The sequence below is a fragment of the Filicampus tigris genome, chromosome 11, assembly GCF_054856515.1.
Source record: "Filicampus tigris isolate MCC_2025a chromosome 11, RoL_Ftig_1.0, whole genome shotgun sequence".
NCBI classification, from domain to species: domain Eukaryota; kingdom Metazoa; phylum Chordata; class Actinopteri; order Syngnathiformes; family Syngnathidae; genus Filicampus; species Filicampus tigris.
This window is the reverse complement of record NC_141227.1, coordinates 3768562-3784532: the sequence shown is the minus strand read 5'-3', so window position 1 is coordinate 3784532 and position 15971 is coordinate 3768562. Positions and strand designations below refer to the sequence as shown.

The window sequence follows — 15971 nt, the reverse complement described above, 5'->3', positions numbered from 1 at the left end:
CCCTGTGTCCCGCATTTTCATATTTTCTCCGAGTTGTGACCCAAGAGTACGGAAGTTAAGAATAATAAATTGTTGGATTGTTGAAAAAGAGCCTTTGAAAACATATATGTTATAGCATATTTTTAAAGGGATATCAAGCCAAATATATATATTTCCAGAATATATTCTGGGCAGGGCATTCTGCAGTTCTGTCAGGTTGGATGGTAAACGTTGTTGGACAGGTCTCTCCACAGAGATGCTCAATCGGGTTTAGGTCAGGGTTCTGGCTGGGCCAGTCAAGAACGGTCACAGAGTAGTTCTGAAGCCACTTCTTTGTTATTTTAGCTGTGTGCTTCGGGTCATTGTCCTGTTGAAAGGTGAACCTTCGGCCCAGTCTGAAGTCCTGGGCACTGTGTAAGAGGTTTTCCTCCAAGATATCTCTGGACTTGGCCGCGTTCATCTTTGCTTCGATTGCAACCAGTCGTCCTGTCCCTGCAGCTGAAGAGCATTCATGAGAAATAAATGAATTTTTTTGATTTTGGAGAATGGCTGCAATGACACGGAAAATGAAAATTTCAAGCTATCTGAATACTTTTCCTAACCACTGCAGCAAAATGCACCCAATATATATATATATATATATATATATATATATATATATATATATATATATATATATATATATATATATATATATATATATATATTTTACTGACATTTATTTATTTATTTTTTTTACAAACAAAACATTAAATAGTTCGTGCAAACCTATGTAGTTGTTGATGTGACTTTGGGCTTGTTTCGTCACGGAACACCAGAGTGAGTCAGTCTCATGATTTATTTGGCACCCTTTTAATGTCTTCATGACACTCCGCCCCACCCCGGGCTTGAACAGGGCAAACGGCATCCAAAATAGATGGACGGACCTGTCGGTTAATGCCACTTGTGACTGTGTGTGAGAAGATTAGCTGGTAGCGCTTACTGAAAAATAAAATGCACTGTCTTTAAAACAGATTGTTTTGTCCAGATTAAAGCATGGTTTTAAAAATGTAATTATTGTTATTTATTCCTGACAGTCTGAGCAGATTGGTCACATTCTGATGTTAGCTTCCTCTCTCCTCAAATCAAGTTGCCTGAATGAGGACCTGAAGGACAGAAACTGAACACACCAATTGCTCAACATCATTTACATATTAAAAGCCTCTCATGCACATGCAAAGAGAAGCCCCCCCCCCCCCGATATTTTATTTTCTTCAAGTCTGAGAAGGATTAACTGTTTCAAATAAAGTCATACTTCCATAATGTCAATCAATATCAAATGACTCATATTTATATAACATGATGACTAATGGGGTTAATCCTACTGAACTTTAGTCAGAGCGTCAAAGGATCTGGGTTTGAATGTTGGCTTCTCAGTACTACTCACAAATGGAAATATTCTGCATTTATCTGAAATTTCAAATTGAACCTAAAATGCCCCCAAAAAAAAAATATACAACCCTCCTTAAAGCGGAAGTCAACCCAAACATTTTTTTTTTTCAAGAATATGTCGTATGCAAGCCCACTAGTTGAAACAGGGCATTCTGATAAACATTGCGTTTGTGGCATAAGTGTTAATCTACTCGTTTTTAGCCATCTCTGGGGGGTGGCCATTTTGTGTTCTGTCGACTGAAAATGACATCACAACTGCTCACAACGACCAATCATGGCTCAGATTCAGAAAACAGGTCAGCCGTGATTGGTCATTGTGAGCAGTTGTGATGTCATTTTCAGCCGACAGAAGACAAAATGGCCGCCCCCGCAGATGGCTAAAAACAAGTGCATTTTGCTGCTTAATTTATATCCCACGAACGCAAAATTAATCAGAGTGCCGTATTTCAACTAGTGGGCCTGCTGGGAACATATTCTTGAAAAAAATATCTTTGTGTTGACTTCCCCTTTAAAGACCAAGTAAAATCAGAATTAGTATTTTGACCTGTGGAGGCAGAACTTCATCGGCAGAGCTACTGAATTGTATTCATCAATAAGGGTGTGGATCCGTGCATGTTGCCTAAGACAAATATCCGTGGGCCCCCCAACTTCATGCGCCCTGTGAATACACGTTGACCAGTCCAGGGTGTAGTCCACCTTTTGCCCAAATTAAGGGTCATGCTGCCTGAAAACAAAAACGAGGACCCTTCTCCCACACAGAAATGTTTCCCCTTCTTATGTTTTCCGCACAGATGTAAACCACAGTGTCAAGAGTATTACATTTTGCCAAACCTTGTTGAGGTGTCACATCCCGCTTCCAAAAGAAACGTTGTCTTAACAGATCCGCTGCATCTTCATCTGAAGGAGTCAGTCGTCATGACAACACAGAAAGACCATCGCCTCTCCACTTCCATTTGCTTTGCATGACTTTGAATCGAGCGCCGTGAAACTAATTTTGAATCTTTTGTTTTAAATCTTTTTTCACACACCCTCCAACCCTTGAACAATAAAAAGGAATTGAGGAGGTTATATTTTGGGAACAAGGTGGTCCCGCCTTGTTCTCATTTTCTGTTCAAAGCCGTAGCAAATAAAATCCCCCATCAATGGTTGTACTGTATTTCTATGTGCACTGGGTAAAATATCTGTGCCAGATAGCAAATAACTTTCTAAAAAATAGTGACAAAACACAAACATTGTTACACCGTATCTCATTGAGTGGAATGCAAAATGCTGTCGTAAAAAAACATATTCCTTATTTTTTGACATCCAAAAATGATCACTGTCCTTGCTGCGATCTAAAAGAAATCAGTCAACTGTGGTTTGTTGTTTTACTTCTCTCTTCCTCCACCCTTCTCCAGCTCGCCCGTGCACAATCATTGCATTGTAATAATTTGTCAGCTGGGCAGGGTAGTGACTCATGCGGCTCAGCTTAGTGTGCATCTTAGCAATAAAATCTTACTTTTGTCAGGGCCTTCACGAGCGCGTCACTGTAACTGTGTGGATTACATAATCTCCATTTCATGTGACATTAAAGTGGCGAGTGCATTATGTTGAAACAAACGCCGCGAGGATCCTCGAACACCCAACCGGCCTTCAGTCAGTACAACAAATGCTAATTTACAGCTTTCAGAGGGGCAAATTATGTCTTTCTTTCACAATTTCAAATAATGCTCATGTGTACTGATCACATTTTTACATATTTCCAGAGGCGCTAGGCGCATCAGTAAATTTTGCCGGTCTGTCACTCATCATTCGCCAGAAGCTGGGCCACCTGTCGGTCATCGTCAGACCGTCATTATTTCAAGCCGGCCAAGTCCATCAATCGCACTTGCAGTCTGTGGGACTGAAAGGAATACAACGTAACCAGCTTCCTTTAGCTCCTGGGATGACCTAAAAAAGGAGCACGCTTGGAGAATGGGAAGCGAGATTTAGCCGCCAACACAACCACAGGTCACCAGAGTGACCAGTGATGTTCAATTTTTTTTTCTGTCGGAGGACGAGGAGCATGATGAACAATGACAATCAAGGCATTCTATTCTATTCTATACTTCATTCAAATTTTTCTCAGAATTAATAATTCCAGCAAATTAAACTCTGGTTCAAATGACTTCTTTTGCGGGGGGCGGTTCTGTCTCATGCAAATATGCCAAATACTTTTGTGATATGCAAGTGATATCTATTTTTCTAAATAAACCACAAATATGTAGAGTTTTTGTGATGGGTTTGGAGACTTCTAGAGATTGGGACTCGCTCCAGATTGGGAAAGGTAGAAAGAGACCCCTTACGTCCAGTCGACAGTGAATGGCCGTGGCGCGATGCCTCCATAATCTAACCATCGCAATTTCTGCAAATTTGAGAATGGCTTGCTCGCAGACACAGTTTTATGAATAGGATGGTTCATTTTCATATCATTTGATCAATAATGAGAAAGACATTTGTAAACAAAACAAAAAATCTGTGTTTTTTTTAAATGCTGCCTTTTGTTTGGTGTGTAAATATCTTCCACGTTGAAAGAGCCACGCTTAAAGTCAAAAGTTGATGATTTAAAATTTGAGGCATTCGTAGTAAAGGCAAACCTTATTGACAGAGCAAATGGTGGTGGAAATACACATCTTGCATAACTGTAAAAACAAAAGTGCATAATGATAAAGAAAAAAAGCTTCAAAGAAACGACGAAACGAAGTGACTTGCACAATTTCCAAGCCTTGCCCTTCAAAATCTGTAGATCTTCTTCTTCTTTTCCTTTCGGCTTTTCCCTTCAGGGGTCGCCACGGCGAATCAATTGCCTCCATCTAACTCTGTCCTCTGCATCCTCTTCTCTCACACCAACTACCTTCATGCCCTCCCTCATTACATCCATAAACCTCCTCCTTGGTCTTCACCTAGGCCTCCTGCCTGGCAATTCAAAACTCAGCATCCTTCTACCAATATATTCAATACCGCTATATAATTAAAATTGTATTGTGTTGTATCTCTCCTCTGGACATGTCCAAACCATCTCAGTCTGGCCTCCCTGACCTTATTTCCAAAATCTCAATTTTCTCCACCATTGTTTGGCTTTCTGCTATCATGCTAATGCAAAATGGCTGCCTAAAACCGGCACTTAAAGTGGAACTCAACCCCCAAATTGTCTTTACTAGAATATGCTGCAAGCAGGTCCACTAGTCGAAACACTGCATTCTGATCGATATCGTGTTTGTGGAATATGAGTTGTTGTTATCCTTTCGGCTTTTCCCCTCAGGGGTCGCCACAGCGAATCAAGTGCACGTACGATTCGCATCATTGATTTGGCAAAGCATTTTACGCCGGATGCCCTTCCTGATGCAACCCTATTAGCAGGGCACACACACAGACATCACTGAGCGGGAATCGATCCCATGCTACCAGCGCACAACTCGAGCGCGTGTACCACTACACTATCAGTAACTCTTTTGTGGAATATGAGTTAAGCAGCAAAATTCACTCTTTATTAGTCTTTATAGTCGCATACTAAATCTTTGTTTACACATTGCTAGCTTGTAGCTTCTGCCAATATCCTTTGGATATGCTTAAAAGAACCTCAACAATCCTGGTCAGTCAGCTTTAAAGGGGAAGTCAACCCAAACATATTCCAGAATATGTTCTGCGCAGGCCCACTAGTTGAAACAAGGCATTCTGATAAATGTTGTGTTTGTGGAATATGAGAAAAGCAGAAAAATCCACCGGTTTTAAACCATCTCCGGGGGCGGCCATTTTGTCACTTCTGTCGCCTGAAAATGACGTCACAGTTGCTCAGGGCTCAGGTGACAACCAATCATGGCTCATCTTCAGAAAACAGGTGAGCCGTGATTGGTCGTTATCTGAGCGCTGATTAGCTGTGATGTCATTTTCAGTTGACAGAAGTGACAAAATGGCCGCTCCCTGAGATGGCTAAAAAACGGGTGGATTTGGCTGCTTAATTTATATTCCACAAATGCAATATTGATCAGAATGCCATGTTTAGACTAGTGAAGGCGCATAGAACATATTATTGCAAAGAATTTTGGGGGTTGACTTTAAGATCACGGATCCCTCTGGTGTATTGCACAACATAATGAGACTCTTCCAGGTGGAATAAACAGTCAAAACAGTTTGGAGTGACAAAGATAGACTATTTGTAAAAGTCCAAACGCAAAAAAAACTCATCATAATGATGCATTTGGATTACTTTTAAAAGAAAAGGCATGTTATGCAATAGGAGAAAAATCCTATGTATCAAAAAATGGAATTAGCATTTTCAGAAAACAAATCATGAATGTTGAACGGTGAAGAAATTTTTGCATTAAAATGTGCCTTTCCATCATATTCTTTCCACTGTTTTATGCATGGCTCATGTCGAAATGAGTCCGTGACCTGTTTTAAGGGTGACAAGCAAGCAACAGCCTTAAAAGGCAAACACATGCAGATATTAGCAAATTTAAATTTGGCTCCTTTGTGATGAGGGATCGTTCGTGACTCATTTTTGCACTCAGTACTGTACATGCACTGTTTGAGGTTGCCACACACCCACTCAACTCAGGAAAAATCACTGACGGCAACACCGCATCTCAATCTCAGAGGAGTTGAGGAATAAACTGCTTCAATTTATCTTTGGAGAAACTCGGAAGCATTTCAGCACCAGAATTGTGCTGCGTTCGGGGACATTTCATGGAGGGTGTCTTGGACAATGCAAGCTTTCGCACATTCTACAATTACTTTTCTTGGTTTTAAGCAACACAGCCATACAGAGATAAACTATTTGAAAATTCCCACCGGCATAAAGTGCTTTTGTTTGACTTCTTTGCTTCCCGTTGCTTGTTGTAACTGTGCAGTCTTTTCTTTTTTACGGGTTTATCCCTGTTCCCCTTTGATAAAGTGACCGGACAACACTACACATCACCACATTACATTTCTGCAGGATTTGGCGCATTGGCGCCGTATAGGGCAGGCCTACAAGCGATGCAAGTGATGATGCCTGATGCCTCTGATTGAATGACAGGTGAAATGATTAGCACTTAATCTGACATTGCCACTTCATCTGATCTAGGATCTGGAAAGTGAAGTTTTTTATTTACAAGAGTTGATGGCAATTTTTTTCTTCCACGAGACTTGCATCGTGAAAGAGAGCAATGCCGTTTTCAACACTTTTGATGAGTCAATAATGTGTAAAAATAACACCTACGCGTGTGGAATGACCAATACTATAGATTTTTTTTAAAATATGGAATTCACCAAAATGTGACTTAATGAGGTTTATATATATATATAAATATATATATATATACACACACACTCACACACCAGGCGATAGATGCTTGACTTACTATGTGATGCATTTTAAAAACCATTCAAAAGAATATACCGCCTATCGAAATGAGTGAATTGAGGCTTTGCTATGCAGTAAAAACAAAGCAACAGTCACATTGCAGCAGCAGCTGTAATAAAAGGCAAAATGTCACAAAGGTATTGCTCAGACAGCTATTCAATGAAGCAGAATGAATGGTTTGTGAAGTTCTCTGTAAACCTGGTTAGTCCAGTTACAAAGGAGTGGTGTGTTTCTCTCTGCAATGGCTTTTTCTCAATGTGCTTCTCGTCAGGTTTCGACTGCCAAAAGGTCTGCATGTTGCTCTCTCTAGCATACTTTTAAACTGAGGTGTGTGAGCGTGTGTGTGTGTGTGTGTGTGTGTGTGTGTTGCAAGGGGAAAGGAGGCATGAGGCAGTGCTCATGCGGCCCAACCTGTTCTCCAGGCTGCCGCCAAGCTTCTAGGCATTTAACTGGCAGAGCCGTCCCATCCTCGTGACAGAGCAAGAGTTACTCGCCGGAGAGGAGACTTCTCTCGCCGGGCTTTCGTTAGGTGGAGGCGTCCCTGGAAGCTGTATACAGTGAGTGCAACGGCTAGCTTTTCTCTCCTCAGAGTTCCAAGATGAGATGACCAAAAAACCTCAATTGTTAAGATGCAGTCAAGGCAGATGAAATAATTCAGTTTTTCGGACTTGTTGCAAGGGTGTACTGATTTTGTACACTTGCTGATTTAAATTAGTTGTTGGTGTTTAGCTTGTTTTGATGTTGAATTGCTTTTGCATATTTAAATATATATATATATATATATATATATATATATATATATATATATATATATATATATATTAGGCGTCTGCATCTCTTCAATAAAAAGACAATTCAATGCATATCTCGATACACGGGATGCGATATGAATTAAGAACGGTTTGATTTTTAAAGGGTAATGATTCAATTTGGTTCAATATAGTGGGATTTCAAAGCAAATAATTATATATATATATATATATATATATATATATATATATATATATGCGCACACCCTTTCGACTTATCGCAAGTGCTGAAATTGAAATTGTGCAATTGCGCAAGAACACAAATATCTTTTTATAGGGATGTTATTTAAGATGTAATATTTGGTAACGTATGCATTTTATGGTCTTTATAGCTATTATTATTTTTATTATTATTATTATTGTCTCATTCATTTTCGACAGACTTATTTATATGACTGATACATTTTAATCATAGGCAATTGCTGCTGACGTGCGAAAAGCAAAAATATGATATATATTGTTGGTTTTGTAGCATTAACCAACAGATTTTTTGGGATACCTGGTGTCCGAATACAGTACACTGTCCCTTTTTGTCGGTGGCTGTGTTGCAATGTACTTTGTTGAGTTTACATGCGGAGATGTTCGGGTGTGGTTGACAGACAGACTGTTATGTGACGGAATGCGCGTGTTGATCAGTGTGATGTGAGGGAATGCGAACCGACTGGTCCACATGCACGCATTCCCCTGCAGAGGCCTCGGATTCTTGAGGTGCGGTGTAGGAAGGTGTTGTTGTTTCTGTGTCTCGCTGAATGGCTCAAGCAATGACCACACGCAAGAAAAATAGGAATGAGATTCAAGCGAGCACTCAGAATGATTTCTTATTTCAAAGAGTGATTGATGGGTCTCTGTGTTCTGATGCATGGTCTTATTTAGGGATCTACTGACACAATCAAACAGGACATCTACAGAATAGTGTAATATAGCTGAAATATCAAATAATAATATGATACTTATTTAGCCCATACTGTAAATATGGTTGTATTAACTCACTCAGTACCAGATATTTTCAGACCTTTTTTACCCTAATCTTTGAAAAAAAAAATAGAAACGTCCTGGGATTGAATGGCCGCACTGTAAAAAGACAAGTAAATTCGTCAATGGCAGTGAATGAGTTAAAATAGAAATTTCATGAAATAATGTGTCCATGAGGGATGCAGTGCTGAAATTGGATTGTATCCACTCACTGTACGACATAAAATTGTTGAAGGATTGTTTAAGATGTACTAGTTCTTTTCTTGAGCTTCACATTTTTAGTGAGTAAAATTGTATACAAATTATTACATTAGAGTAGAATTTTCAACAATTACTGAAGATTTTATGCATCCGGTATAAAAATGGCTTACATTGTTGTTCATTATCTGTTATTGAAGAAAATTGTTTTTCCTGGTTTTCAGAAATACATGTGCGGAGCAGCTTCCATGATATGTATATCTAAACACACCTAAAATACAATGGTGAGTAAATAATCTGATCATGAACATTGCTTTGTTTAAATCGCTGAAGTAACTCACAGTGTAAACAAATTCGTAACCAAGAGCGCAGACAGCATGAGCGGCTTTTCGGAACGCTTGGTCTTCGATAACGCTGGGAAAGGAGCGGTCATTCGAGGAATCCCAGATGACACATATGGTGGATCCAGCGGCGTGCAGGCAGGTAAGCGAGTCAGTAGACGTTGCGTTTTTACAGACGTTAACGAGTCCTGGATGAGGGATTTGAGACTAGTTTCGTAAATTTCCAACGCTTTCAGGGGATGACATTGTTGCAGCCACGATACACCTTGATCATCTCAGCCAAAATGAAATTCAGAACATCCTGAAGGCGCTGCAGCCGTACGATAACAATATGAAGGTGGTGACAAAGAAGGAGCTCAGCGCCAATCCCAGCCTCAGCTCGTTGGTATCGGACCTTCAAGACCAACCGGAGGTAAATGTTATTGTTCAAGCCAACAAAGAAGGCGGGTTAAAATGAAACTAAAACCCAAACGTGCACAATGTTTTTATTGTTATAAGTAAACAAGACATTGACATTTTGTGTTTGTCTTGAATAGTTTATAGTTAGCCATTTATTGTAATTTGTAGCAGTATTTCTGGTATGTAACCAATCCGGTTACACAATATTATGCTGTATTGTTGATAATATAAACATATCTGGTGTCATCAATGCGGTAATACTTATATTGGTTCAAAGGAATTTTTGTGCTATGTCCATTTTAGCACTTAGATTCATTCTATATGTGACAGTGTGTTGCCAACAATTGTACTCTGGGTCAAATGAAAGACATTTTTTTTAACAAAAACAGAACATTCACAACAACTCACAAAGTCTGAGGCCGTGTTTTGATCATTTTTCTGGGTAATTGGAGCCTGGCTAAGCTGTTAAATTGTACTTGCACATTACTGAAGCACACAACACACCCGACTCAAATGATCAGGATCGTTTCAGACTTCTACCGAGCATGCTGATCATTTGAATCAGGTGTGTTGTAGTAGGGAGAGATCCAAAACAGGCAGATCAGTAATGTTATTTTTCTGTTTTCACAATAGTGAGTCCTGAGATTTGATTTTGATTTTTGGGGTCTTCACAACAAATGTTCTCAAAGCTACATTAAAGTATAATTTTTTTTTTTAATCAATTTACTGAAAGACCATATGACTCGTTCAGAAATGCTAAATTTAATCTGTAATTCATATTTGTGTTTGAAATTGCCCCACTAGAAAAGAAAATACAGTTTTGCTGCTACACAATGTGAATTTAAGAAATAAAATCTGTTGATTATATAAACAAGAAAATCCAACATATTTCTAGACCATTGATTATGTAAAAAAGAAAACCAACTGTTTATTCGTTATATTGGTGTACAACCCTATTCCAATGAGGTTGGGACGCTATGTTCAACAAATAAAAACAGAATTATTTGCAAATCATTTTCAACCTATATTTAACTGAATACACTTCAAAGACAAGACATTTAATGTTCAAACTGAAAATTGTATTGTTTTTAGCAAATAATCATTAACTTAGAATTTCATGGCTGTAATACGTTCCAAAATGCTGGGGCTAGGCTCATGTTTACCTGTGTGTTACATCACCTTTTCTTTTTGACATCATTCAGTAAACGTTTGGGAACCGAGGACGCTAATTGTTGAAGCTTTGTAGGTGGAATTCTTTCCCATTCTTGCTTGATGTACAGCTTTCAGCTGTTCAACAGTCCTGGGTTTCCTTTGTTGTATTTTACAATTCTCTAGACCGCAGGCACGCCAGTCAGGTACCCGCACTCTTTTACTACGAAGCCACACTGTTGTAACACATGCAGATTGTCTTTTGGAATTTACACAACGTCTACAATTTTCAAAAACATTTTGAAATGTGGACTCGTCAGACCACAGAACACTCTTCCACTTTGCATCCGTCCATATTGGAAGAGCTCGGGCCCAGAGAAAACAGCGGCGTTTCTGGGAGTTGTTGATAAATGGCTTTTCCTTTGACTAGTAGAGTTTTAAGTTGGTCTCACTGATGTTGCTCTAAACTGTATTTACTGACATTGGTTTTCTGAAGTGTTCCTGAGCCTGTTCCTGTGGTGATGTCCTTTACAAAGTGATGTCGGTTTTTGATGTAGTGCCGCCTGAGCGATCGAAGGTCATACGGATATTCAATGTTGGTTTTGAGCCTTGCCACTTACACGCAGTGATTTCTCCAGATTCTGTGAACCCTTTGATGATATTATGGACCAGAGAATGTGAAATCCCTAAATTTCTTGCAATTGTATGTTGAGGAACATTATCCTTGAACTGTTGGACTATTTTCTCACGCAGTTGCTCACAAAAAGGTGAACCTTGCCCCACCTTTGCTTGAGAATGACTGACCAATTCAGGGAAGCTCCTTTTATGCCCATTCATGCCAGCCACCTGTTCCCAGTCAGCCTGTTCACCTGTGGGATGTTCCGAACAGGTGTTTGATGAGCATTCCTCAACTTTCTTTTTTGCCACACGTCCCAGCGTTTTTGGAACATATTGCAACCATAAAATTCCAAGTCAATAATTATTTGCTAAAAACTAATAGGTTTATCAGTTTGAACATGAAATATCAAATGTCTTTGTAGTTTATTTAATTAAATATAGGTTGTATAGGATTTTTAAATAATTGTATTCTGTTTTTATTTATGTTCAACACAGTGTCCCAACTTCATTGGAACTGGGTTTGTATTTCTATTGTTTAATAAAACCCTTCTTCAGGCCTCTCGAAATAACCTGCAAAAAAATAGCTCCTCATAATTAGAAAGCTGCTCCTCAAATGGAGTACTTAATTAGCCAAACTGCTCTGCAAAGAAAAATTGTATGTTTTAAACAGAACCTTTCAAAAGAGTTGGTAACCCTTTTTTTTTTTTTAAATCAACAGATGCTCGGTGGTGACTTCTTCAAGAAAACAGATCTGGATATATCAGCTGAGAAACATCTTTCTCCGCTTGATAGCCTGAGAGCAAAGTTACATGCCGCTCAGGGCATTGAGAGTGAATTAAATGGTTCAGTGGTCAATGACCTTCCTAATGTCAATCTCACTAAGCGATCAGCCGATGCTGGTACAGAGTTTACGTCACCCTCCCTTGCAATGGTTGGTCCGGATCTTAATGGCACCCTCACAACACCCAATGCCAGTGTGTCCGCTCCCCAATTCAACAATCACAGTGCTTCATTTGATATTGACAAACCACATGTAAAGACAGGTAACCTCACTTACAAGGCCCCGCACTTTACAATGCCAAAATTTGAAGTGCCTGCGGTCACAACACCAGTGGTAGGTGGTGGCTTAAATCTTCCCTCTGTTAATGGAGAAACAAAGGGCATCAGCCTGTCTTCACCAAAATTAGACATTGATAGAACAAATGTGGATCTGAATGGACCGAATGGGGATTTAAATGGTCCTGAAGTTAACTTGGGATCCCCAAATGCTGACATTGGTGTATCATCAGATCATTTCAAGTGGCTCCATCGAAAGTGGAAGGGACCAAAGGGACCCCATTTGAAGCTGAAGAAGGCCAAACTTCCTGGTGTTAAAACCGATCTGGATTTAGATGCAGGCCTGAGCACACCAGAGGTTGATTTATCAGTGCCTAGAGTGGAGGGTGGATTACATGCCCCAAATGTTGATGTTAACTTGCCAAATGCTGACCTTAAAGGCCCTGATTGGGACGTTCAACAGCCACATTTTGATGGACTGTCTGGTAAATTTGTCTGGCCTCATCAGAAATGGAAGATACCAAAAATAAAAGGCCCAAAGGCAGACTTGGACATGGACACAGGCCTGAATACACCTGATTTAGATCTGTCAACTCGGAAGCTTAAAAGTGGCATTAATGCTCAGCTGGACCTCCCAAACGCTGACTTAAAAGGTCCCAACTTAGATGTTGGGACCCCTGATCTCGGCATTGATACTCCAACTGTGAAAAAAAATTGGCATCTGAAGATGAAGAAACCCAAAGTACCTAACCTTAAACTGGACACAGATGTAAGTACGCCAGATATTGGCGTCTCTGTTCCAAGCATTGATGGTGATATTAATGCACCAAATGTTCACCTGAATTCACCCAAATCCGATTTAGGTGTTAATACACCAGATGTGAACATTGAAGCTCCATCAGGTAAAGTCAAGTTCCGAACATTGAAAAAGCCAAAGTTTCGGCTTGCTGGACCCAAGTTGAAAACCTCAAGTGTTGACCTTGATACTGACGTGAAAGCCCCTGACCTGAGACTTTCTAGTTCACAGGCATCACTTCATGGCCCTGATCTGTATTTACCCAAAGCTGATGTTGATGTTAAAGCGCCTGATGTAGATGCGTCTGGAAAGATCAAATGGCCAACCCTGAAAAAGCCAAAGTGGTCCATCTCAGGTCCGAAGGTGAATGGTCCAGATGTAGATGCTAATGTTTCAACACCTGACCTGAGTCTCACAGCTCCAAAGGTTGACGGTGAGCTAAATGCACCAGATCTGAAACTAAAAACTGCTGAATTGAACGGACCCAAGTTAGACATTGATGCTGATGTTCCATCTGGAAAATTCAAATGGCTCAGGAAACCCAAGTTTGGTACACTGAAAGGTCTAAAATCTGATATTGATGGTGACATGGATATGGATTTAAGGACATCAGATGTTGAGCTCTCACCAAAACTTGAAGGTCCAGACCTCAATTTCAGCACGGCAAATGCTAATATCAGAGGTCCTAATTTAGATCTTCACACCAATGCTCCAAATATTGAACCAATTGATGGTAAACTGAAGCTACCAAAAATTAAAATACCAAAATGGCCAAAAGTCAAAGGCCCGCAACTTGATGCCAATTTAAAAGCTCCAAATATTGATTCCAATGTTGATGTTCCTCATCTAGATATAGATAGGCCCAATGTAGATATAAAAGCCCCTGATCTGTCCTTGTCACCACCAAAACCTGGAGCTAGTTTTGATACACCAGATATTGATCTGCAGTCTCCAGAACCTTCGACTGGGAATCTCAGGCTTCCCAAACTGATATTTCCAACATTGTCAGGGCCAAAGGTTGAAAAGCCTAATCTTGATATTGATGCTGATGTCAGGGGTGCACATCTTAATACGGGTCCTCTCAATATAAATGCCCCAGACTTCAATCTTTCAGCTCCCAACATTGATGGTGCTTTTGCCGCTCCAGATGTAAATCTGCCTAAAGCAGAGTTAAATGGCGCCCATTTTGACCTACCCGATGCCCCTAATGCTGATATCGGATTACCGCGGTTGAATCTTTCTAGCCCTCAAATTACAAGATCAGGTGCAGACATTAATCTGCCCGAAGCAGATGTAAAGGCACCGAGTCTGCATCTACCCAAGCTACCTGATCTCAACATTAACAACCCAGACCTGAGTATTGGAAATCTCCACGCACCCAACATTGGCACAAAATTGCCAAATGCTGACTTTGAAGCACCTGATGTCAGACTCAATAGTCACATTCCAGGAGTGGGTATCAACATGCCCACTGCAGATCTTAAAAGCCCGGATGCACAGTTAAAAACACCAAATATAGGGTTAGATTCCCAGATGGGGGACTTTACGTTGCCTCATTATAATCTTCCAAAATTGGATCTTTCAAGCCCTGGAGTAGTACTTCCCAGTGTTCATCCCTCAATTCAGGCTGGACTGGATGCACCCCAGGTCAATGTAGGTATGCCTAAAGCAGATGCAAACATGTCCGTTCCTACTGTAGATTTAAGCGGTCAGAAGTTTAAAGGTAAGATTAAAGGACCAGAAGTAGATGTGGAAGCTCCAAAGGTAGATACCGATCTTGAAAAGCCCAAATTGCCACATTTCAAGGTTCCAAAACTAAGTTTCTCAGGGTCCAAAAATAAAACTGTCAGTCCAAAACTGTCACTTGATGGCGAAACCTCACCTCTCAAAGTCTCTTCCCCTGAAATAAGCACCAACACTCCTGAAATAGCAATCAGAGCTGGAGATGCTGAAATCAAAGGTTCTCCCAAAAGTAAATTTAAATGGCCCTTTAAATGGGGATTTAGATCCAACTCGGTGGACACCGAGGAGTATGAAAGCAATGCTGAAGTGGATGCTCCCAAATTCAGATTGCACACCTTGCCCAGAAACTGCATAGACACTAAAACACAAACTCCAGATATCTTTAACCTGTCAAAATTTGACAGTGAGGCCAAGGATTATGTTGTCAGCAAAGGAATCCGTTTACCAGTTGTAAATGCACCATCAAGAAATGGAGAAAGGATTGACATCATGGAGCGGTTGAAAATGGCAATGGAAAAAGTGCCATCAACGAACACCTCGCCAACAGAGGAGAAAAGTGTCAGCCTCAACATGGCTCCTGCCAGTCTTAATGTCTCTGGAGATACAGACGACTCCAGTTTAGTTCGAGGAGGGACTTTTAAAGTGGAAAAACCGACGTTCCCAGTGGGCTTGATAGATCCTGGGAGTTTTGCAGATGAATTAGATGAAAGTAACAAATTATCACAAAGCCTCTCCAATATGCTCGGACTTAATGTCTAGAATACAGATGCTTACTGCTACGTTGCATAAATCTGACCCCAGCCAAGAGAAGGCTAAATGAAGAGAGCTGTTTCTCCAAGCTATGTGCATATCCCCATTATTTATATATCTGGATTGTATCTTTTTTTTTTTTAAACTTTGATCTTGCAAATATGATACTTTTCCTTGTGCACTGCGTTTGTTGACACTTAACTGTTTCATTTTTAGACAATTAACATCATTTTCCTTTTAATTAAGTAACTGTGAATGAATGTGATTGGAATCTTGTGTTCAATAAACACACCAGTATATTAAAATATATATATTCAGTGATGATGAAGTGATGTTTTGTAACAAAAGTTAGCATGAAGTAGAAGGAT

General features: G+C 40.0%; 1 protein-coding gene across 1 annotated transcript; it reads left to right on the top strand.

The window, feature by feature from the left end:
- The first annotated feature begins 7179 nt into the window (after positions 1-7179).
- Positions 7180-15912, top strand: LOC147139443 (uncharacterized). Its single transcript, XM_086044697.1, has 5 exons — positions 7180-7329; positions 8976-9035; positions 9117-9234; positions 9329-9504; positions 11977-15912. The coding sequence occupies exons 2-5, from the start codon at positions 9033-9035 to the stop codon at positions 15610-15612; spliced, it is 3933 nt and encodes a 1310-aa protein (XP_085900823.1). The 5' UTR covers positions 7180-7329; positions 8976-9032; the 3' UTR covers positions 15613-15912.
- Positions 15913-15971: the final 59 nt, after the last annotated feature.